General features: G+C 35.3%; 1 protein-coding gene across 3 annotated transcripts in view; it reads right to left on the reverse strand.

Annotated features, from left to right (window-relative positions):
• Positions 1-3,357: 3,357 nt before the first annotated feature.
• The window catches only part of syt9a (synaptotagmin IXa), a 20,688-nt gene continuing 15,082 nt past the window's right edge, over positions 3,358-8,963 (reverse strand). For all 3 annotated transcript variants that reach the window (XM_024295076.2, XM_024295075.2, XM_024295073.2), the window contains 4 exons: positions 6,289-6,409; positions 6,023-6,194; positions 5,675-5,804; positions 3,358-3,989 (listed from right to left, as the gene is read on the reverse strand). In XM_024295076.2, the coding sequence (XP_024150844.1) occupies positions 3,921-3,989; positions 5,675-5,804; positions 6,023-6,194; positions 6,289-6,409 (492 nt within the window). In that variant the 3' untranslated portion in view covers positions 3,358-3,920. The remainder of the gene's footprint in view (positions 3,990-5,674; positions 5,805-6,022; positions 6,195-6,288; positions 6,410-8,963) is intronic.

Raw genomic sequence — 8,963 nt, forward strand, 5'->3', positions numbered from 1 at the left:
AAAAAAAAAAAAAAATCAGTTACTTTTTAAAAAAACGTCATGTTGATCATGTTCAATCAAGCGTTTGACAATGTAGTAAACAAAAAACACAAAGTAAAAAAGATTTTGTCAGATACATGCTTAGAATAGTTCAAAACTAGTTTGATTAATATTCTTCTATTACCTCAGATAATGCAGAGAATGATTAATATATTGCTCTTATATTTTCAAAATATACTAGGTTGCTCTGGTCAGTTTTAGTTTTATTGTGAAAGTGCAGAAAACAAACTTTCTTCTTTACTGGATGGCTCTTATCTTTCAGCACATCTTCATGGAGGAGTCTGTTTTTTATGCCTTGAGGTGCTTTACTGTCAGTAAAAAAAAAAAAAAATGGGAAAGTTTTTCCTTTTCAGCTTGTCGTAATGCTCACTCAGGAGTAGGTTTTGGAATTGTAATGAGTGGTGATGAAATCAGAAATCAGTGAAGTGACATGATTTTCATGCACATTAGCTGCAATAGTACAGTGGCTGCTTGAAAAGTCAATATAGCTTAGTGAACACTTCACTTCCTAACTAAAAGTCTTCAAAGTAGACGATGGATGTATGATATTCTTGTTTCTGAATATGATTGTTGCAGCTATATTTGCATTTGTAATAAATTAGTTATGATGGTTATTCTAAACCAAATCTGATTGATATTTACATGTAATTCTAAATTGTTGGGAAGTTTTTATCCTTTTACTCTATTTTTAAAATACAGCCAATCTCGTAGTGATGTTTTATCTTGTAACTGTTGCTCTTGTAAATTGTTTGTCAGACAAAACATTATTTCTGTGACAATCCTGAAGTGGAACACTTCATTTTCTTGTTATCATCAACCTAGCTGGATCTCTGTTTTGTAGTGCACCAGAAATGTCAAACACGGAGCCCACTAACAAGACCTTAGCAAGCAGCCCACTCACCTTCTGCAATGACAAGGGACGCCCACGTTCCTTCTTACACGACACTTCAACATGACTCACTCCAAGCTGAGATTTATTCAGGGGCAGAGCAAGAAGACAGAGCCACATTTTTCACCCAAAAAGTGCTAGCTGAAGGTTATCGTCTGTGGTAGCACAGCGAGACCCCTGACCCCCTTGCATTATTCAGCTGGATCCCTGCAGCATCAGTCAAACCATCAAGTGAGGCATTCAGGGGAAGCGAGCGGACTTCTCTATAACACTGAAATACGGCATATTTCAGTGTTCGGGTTGACATTTAGATTCCTCACAAACAGCCTGTGCAGTATTCATGAGTGACATGTCACTCACACATTGTCTAAAATATAAATATAAGCAAAAATAGTGTAAATGAATTTAATATTCGTTTTTAGATAAACTTTAGTTCATTAATTTAGTGTAAATACTTTGATGCAAATGCCTGACTCCTTTTTTTACATGTAACAACACAACCGTAAATTAAAAAAAAAAAAAACATATGCGTTTTCCTAATGATCCAAAAAGTGCAGTTTCTACATTTGCTGATGAGTCATGGTAATCAGATAAAAAAACTTGGTGATGTCTCCTAAATCATCAGGGTCTGTCCGCCTCTTACCAAGTTCCAACTCACACAAGACAAGCAACAGAAGCAGTCAAACTTGTGAGAAGTTCTGGCAAGAATCCATTTAAGTAAACAAATCAGGGAGGAAGAACAGATTGGAGACTGAAAATGAAATTCTAGGTGAGTTCCAATTACCATGTGAGTCAGACAGTTTCCTGGATAAATGTTTCCACAGTATTTCTTGCCAGCAAGTTACCAAATTAGAATCAACATATTTGAGCGTGTACTAATGAGTACATATTTATAATTCCAACTGCAAGATGAGCAAATGTCAAGTCTGTTTCTTCTTGGATTTACTCTCTTTTCAATTCTTGCTTAATTGGTTTATCATTACTGTTTTAACATCGTCTCATACACTCGAGGTTTTAAGCATATTATATATAATCACTGCAGTGGCATAATGGTCAGCGCCTCACAGCGAGAAAGCCCTGGTTCAAATCGCGGCTGGCAGATTTAGATGGAGTTTGCATGTTCTTTCCAAGGCTTTTTTCTAGCCTTCCTCCATAGTCCAAAACATTCTTCATAGGTTATTCATAGAAACTTTTGTTCTTATAATTTTTTTTTCAAACATCTGCCCTTGGGGGTTTGCATGGAGCCTATCAAAAACAGATTATTTCGAGTTGCCTGAATAATATTGTCTAACTGCTGCCTCATCAGGTCACAGAACACCATCAAGATCTGCTTAAGATGACAGAAAGCCTATGGTAACAGATTCAGGGACTTATTACAACTAAAGTACATTGAAGGTGATTTTCTAAGCCAATCTTTCTAAACCTCTAGGCTGATGTGATTTAGTACAATAGTATTGCTGTTATTTTATAATCTCCATGAGCTCATTAAAGCTGGATGAAAGAAGACTGAGAAAAACCTCGCTTACTCTTGACTTTTGCTGTCACATTAAAATTAGAATTGGGCTTGACTAACGAAGAAGCTCCCCTTTCATAACTGCAGGTTTAGGCATCAATGTAATCCGATTTCGGACCCTCTTGTTTTGGCTAGATCTTGTTTATTTCTATTGTCGTCAAATCCTCCCATCTGGCTGATTATTTACATCAATGTGGAGCTAAACAGCTACATCTAGAGTCCCAGTGAGCAGCTCAGCAGTCGGTCTCAATACAGACCTGTGCCACTGAATGGATGATATCTTGTTTGCTTTATTTGAAACCTAAAATGTTTGTTTGTAATGTACTGGACTCTTATGAATCATTATTGAAAAACAATTTGACTGAAATACAAGTTGAATTGGAACTTGGTCGTAAAGCAAAACTTTCAAAATGTGTAAAACCTTTTAAAACGGAATCCAATCATTATGTAAATTCTGTGAAATTAAATACTTAAAAATTCCACTATTTTGAGGGCAAGTAGAGCAAGTTTGCAAACCTTTTTTTTTTTTTAAATTACGACTTCAAATCTTGTAAATTTACAAGAAAAAAGTTGTTACTGTTTAAAATACGAGAATAAAGTAGAATGTTTATAACTTTAAAAGTCATAGGTTAAATTTACATTTACATGTTCTAAAGCTATAAATGTATTACTTTAAATCTTGTACATTTCTGAGAAAAAAAATCATACATTTTTTACTTTAAGTCTCGTAAATTTACAGAAAAAAGTCATAAACTTTTGAGAAAAAGTCTTAAATTTCTACGAAAAATATTTTTTTTGTTTTTTGGACCTAATACTTTGTTGTACACTATTGTAAATTTGGGTTTTGCTTTGTTTCTTTTGTTGCTAAAATATATTCTCAAAAGCCAAAAAATGTTTGATCGTAAAACAAAAAAAGTTACTTTTTTTCTATTGAACACAATTTATTTCCAACATTTAACATTACCTTACTTACAGATCTTTTGTCTAAAAACAAACTTGCACCGCACACCATCTGACAGAACATTGCATCGTTTTACAAAAGTCAGCAACAGAAACAAACGTACCAGAACGAACCCCACTAAATCATGACCTCATGCACCAAGTCACCACCGAATTGGAAAAAAACAAATAAACAAACAAAATGGCAGTTCCACTTTAGTACACTCAAATACAGACCCACTTTGAAAAAAAGAAATAAAAATAAACAAGACTCTGTTTAAAGACAAACACTTAAATAAAAACGTAAGGACTGTACAAACCCAGGAATGAAAGACTTCCGTCTGCATACACCTGTGGTTTATGTAACAGAACACAAGGAAAAAGGAAAACACCCATCTTTGCATTCTTGCAACATGCAACTGATCCAGCTGAGTTGTAGCCAGTCCAGCTTGTGTCGCTTTTCCATCACTATCAACACTCCACATCACTCAGCAGAGGCTTTAGGCTTATCAGTGCTCCCATGGAAATCGTTTCTCCAAGCTACGGAGAAGGAGCGGTCTTCAGGGAATTGCAGGATCCTCCTTGGCTACTACCTGTGGTCCCTTGGTACTAAAAAAGGAAGAGAAGGGAGGAACCGTGGTTAACTTTGAATGAAAAAAGCATGAACTCTATAATAACAGATAAATAACTATGGCAAAAATCTGCAGAAAGATGTACCGGTAAAGTCTGAACAAGCTTAAACAAAAACACTGTTTCACATTTAGATTTTTCTTCTGAGAACCATCACATGAACAAAATGCAAATGTTTGCCAGTTGTTTTGACTTAAAGGGTTATTTTTTATTCTTGAAACAGCAGGTTTGCCATTTAAAATGGATTGCACACAAGCCTTTTTTTCCACAAAGATTTTTGTTTCTTTTAAAAGTTCAAACAGCTCAAACAGGGTTTTAGTGTGCAAATGAAGAAGCCTGTAAACACAAAAACGCTGTAAAATGATTTAAAAGCAGGAAATGTTCTTAATGTACCATTAAAAATAGGATAATATTCTAAAAAGGAAAAAAAATGTTTGGCTTTGCTTACATTNNNNTATATATATATATATATATATATATATATATATATATATATATATATTTATTGAAAAGAATCCCACATCCGTGACTGAATACTAACTCATGGCATTTAGGAACAAATTCACTACATACAAATACTTTAAATAGATAGACAGACTTATTATCTGGAGTCAGAGCTCTGTCTCCCCCTCTGGTCACCAGCGGGACTAATAACTCCCTACATCTCCCAGTTTCCTCAACGTGTAGTTCCCGGGTGCCGCTCATCTAAATCCCATTGACAATCATCCACCTGAATCGTAAGCAGCACACAGAACCTTGCTCAGTGCAAAGTATTGTTTGTGCTGCATTGTCTGCATTACCGAGCATTATTATTCTGACCTGACATTTTGCTTTCCTGACCCTGATTCTGCTTTGACTCTGTTTGTCTGCCGCCTGCCCCGACCCACGCCTGAGCTACATTATCCAAAGTCTACTCCCTAAAACGTCTATGATTGTGATTGACCTCTGCCTGTCCAACCCTGTCTTAGCTTCACGGACTTATAGTTGTGTCTGACTCCTGCTCTGTCAACCCATCCGTCCAATAAACCTGTTGCACTTGCATCTAGCCATCTGCCTGCATTTTTGTAACACTAATATGACCACATTGCTTTTATGAAAATAACAAAATAAAATGTTCGCTTATTTTCTTTTGAGGTAACGGTGGCAGATGACTTGATTTGATCCCAAACAGGTTGTCTCCCAATCATGAGAACCAAGCATACTGTTTTAAAGTAATAAAAAAGGCTCTTGTTTAGAAATAATTGCCCTATTATTTCTTTCAATGAATAAAATCTCAATCTTTCCACAAATTACAATTGCTCTCCAAATTGATATTCTTACAAAAAAAAAAAAACTAGGGATAATCTGTCAGTACTGATAAAATATACTATTAAGGTGTGAGTAACAAATACAATTTTTGATGGAAAAACTGCTTCTTTTATTTACAATACTTCAGTCTAATGCAAAATACATGTATTTTTTAACAGAGTGAAAACTATTGTGATGTTTTTTTTCTTTGACTTTAACACATCTGAGCTGTGCATGTGTCAAAATGTTAAAGCTTGTTGTATGGACTGTGTGAACAACAGCAAACTTTAGCAGCAAAACATTTTTGTGTTCCAAACCTGGTCAGTTCTCCATGCATGGAAACACATGTCAGATTCATTATATAAAAGTCAACTCACCTCAACAAGAGGATGCCAGTGGGCGACAGGTTTTCTGGGATATGTGAGCATTTCATTCCAGTGTTCTCGGCCAAGGCTGTCTGCATCATTTCCAACCCGGCACACACCGATGACCTCATTATGGCCTACACTATGGGTGCACAAAGGAAGGAGAGAAAAAATGTGATCACGACCTCTCCTGCTTTCTAAAAATAATGATGCTTTACACATTGAATGTGTGGCTGGCAAGAAAAAAAAGCCAACCTATCTCACAGTGATATAATGTTAAATACACATTTAAAAGAGTGAATATTAGAAAGTTTAAGCAAAAAATATGGAAATTGTGAATCTAAAATTAGGGCTTCTAACCGATCATAGTCCATCACTGCTATCAAAAGGCTGATTTGTTCTATGTTTTCTGGTGGGACATCAAATACTATGGCCTCATTATAGATAGGATTCAAAGTATTCCTTTTTGTTGACGTCTTCCTTTTCTTCAGCCTTCGGCCCTCACACATGAGTGAAACCTTCACGTATGGATCTGAAGAAAAGAGACGAGCAAGGAGGTCAAGTTTCCATTTTCATGAAGAAAACCTGAGACATTAGTTGTTAAAACAGCATTAGATCAAAATTACCAGATGCACCAGTTATGTCCATGGCCTTCAGATTACGGGCCTTTATCATAGTGATGGTCAATCTTCCCGCAGTAGGCAAATAACAGAGGGAGAACATCAGATCCCCAAGATCAACGTTATCCTGGAAGACATCACAAACAGGGTTGCAGTATTTCATTCAGCATAAGTATTTCTGTTCACCTGCAGCTCATTTGTCTCATGTGGAAACCAGAAAAGGGCAACCAGCAAGTGGTTTAGACAACAATCACGAACCCAAGAACCACAATGCTCTGTCTCCTTTGCATTCTTCTCAGCATCAACTGCAATTTGTCAATATGCAGGTCTCTGAGTCGCTGTGGTGCTATGAACACCATGATGACTTTTGGGCAGCATCAATGCTGTCTCCTTATTTGGACCCATAGTGGACGGGATCACCAGATTGACATCTAAAACTGGCCACTCGTCAGACAATTTTGGGGACCTTGGAGACCCTCCCATCAGTCAGTTATTGCGCTGCTGCCTTCCTGGCACCCGCTTGTCACTAGACTGCCACCACCTGATCTTGAAATATGTTCAGGCGACGACCAACCGAGGTAAAAAATTCCTCTGGTTGACATAAAACTTTAACATTTTCTTAAAACCTCTGCAAATGCCGCCTCCCAATTACAAATGCCCCCTGTTGAATTTATTAAAAACTTACATTTAGGTCACCAAACAGTGGCATTTTGGGATATGTGACCGTACTCTTACTCCTGTACCTTTTGGCTTCTTCACCCCTATTGTGAATCTGGTACCACTTTTTAGTCATTAGATTATATGTAGTTTCTTAACTACTTTGCTTTATTAGTATTCAATGTTTTGTGAGCATCTAAAAAAGAAAATTGTTTGAATTTGATCTTTTAAAACCTCACAGGTGGATGCCAAGGCTCATTCATTATAATTTCTATCATTTGAAAGCAAGAAGAGTCTTGTTCACTTTATATGTTACGTTTTCACTTTCCCTCTTTGTCACTGAGCTTCGTGTTTTTGAACTGTGTGGGTATCTCACAATCCAAAAGCACACATTCATTTAATTGGCAAATGCAAATTAGAATTGAATGGCTTCCTGTGTTAGTCTTGTGATGACCTTCTGAAGTGTCTTCTGTGACAAAAGACGATGGAAATCTCAGAGCAGAAGATAAAACAGACTCACTTTTAGAAATGAAATGCAAATACAGATGATGGACAAAAAATGAAAGAGTTCGGTCCTTGTATTAATGAATAAAGCAGTAAGCTGTAAAATAATGCAACTGATACAGATGACAAATGGATAGAAAACTGGAAATCCTTCTACACATAATGAATTTCATTCTGCTTTAATTGGAAAATGAATGCACCACTTGACAGACTCTCAGTCCTGAGTAGAAATTGAAATGTGGTCAACACTTCTTTAGAGGGAGGACAGTAACCTCTTTTTATTGCATTATTTTAAAAAAAATGCCTTTCATCTCTATAATAAGAAGAGAAAGGAAAAAAAAACATCCAATATTCATTGTTATGGCAGTTTCCCTGAAAACACTTGTAGATGTCTAATTGTTGGGGTTTTCAGATATAAATGTCAGTATTAGGATGCAATGTTGTGTCAGTGATAACTGGATAAATGCAATTATGTGTTCTAATGATAATCAGTGGTTATTACATATTGTGTGATTAATGTTTACTGAAAATATTTAAGAATTCTTTCAGAGAATGACCAATAAACACTCTATGGTTACTTTAAAACTTGATTTCAATGTGTAATAACTATTTATCTGCATAAATATGAAATAGTATTTTGATAATAATGAGTATTACATATAGGTTAATCATGAAACAATGTTTGATGAGATTAATCAATAATCAACAAGCACTTCACTTCGCTATTGGAATAAAATAAAAAAAAATAAAAATAAAAAACTTGCATTTGATCTGGTCAGAACCAGATTACATAATTATGCAAAACTGTAAAATGAAGTAATTAAGTAGGGGTGGGATTCTATAAATTCACTCCTTCCCACTCCTTTCTCAATCAATCAATCAAACTCTACTGACTTTAGTTAATAATCACAAAAAATAATGAACCAAATAATTGTGTTTTGTTTTTCTATTTTCTAATCAATTCATTTAATTATTTTTGTAATAAGTTTGAAATAAGTGTGTGTTTTCTCCTGTATTTTTCATCACCTATTCTTGAAATAAACCAATCATTCAATCAATGCTTTGCAGTTTTGGTGTAGTTAAAGTAAATTAAGGAACCAGGAGATAGATTTAAGTGTTTTCTCGAGGGTCTTCTAGTAACAAAGAGGTATTTCAGTCCCCTCTTTGAAAGAACAACAATAATAAAAGAAATGTGATCATTTAATTTATCAAGGAAATCATATTTTAAACTAGCGTTTTAAATTAATTTCCGATCATTTACTTTGAAGTACTATCAGGGAATAAAACAAGTTTAAGTTATCAACATACTGTAGGCCAAAGCAGAAAATAAGATAACAAGGGATTTACAGAGATTTGCTTTTGTTTGTATATAAACGTGATGCTTACAATCCGTAGAAAACATGTTTCTCCTTTAAAATACAATCTGCTTTTGCTTCACGGGTAAACAAAGGAAATCTGGTGACGAGACCAACAATATGTCCAGTCCTTCTGGTAATCAAGGCTTAATGAAAACACTTGTT

This window comes from Oryzias melastigma, linkage group LG3 (genome assembly GCF_002922805.2).
Source record: "Oryzias melastigma strain HK-1 linkage group LG3, ASM292280v2, whole genome shotgun sequence".
Classification (NCBI taxonomy): domain Eukaryota; kingdom Metazoa; phylum Chordata; class Actinopteri; order Beloniformes; family Adrianichthyidae; genus Oryzias; species Oryzias melastigma.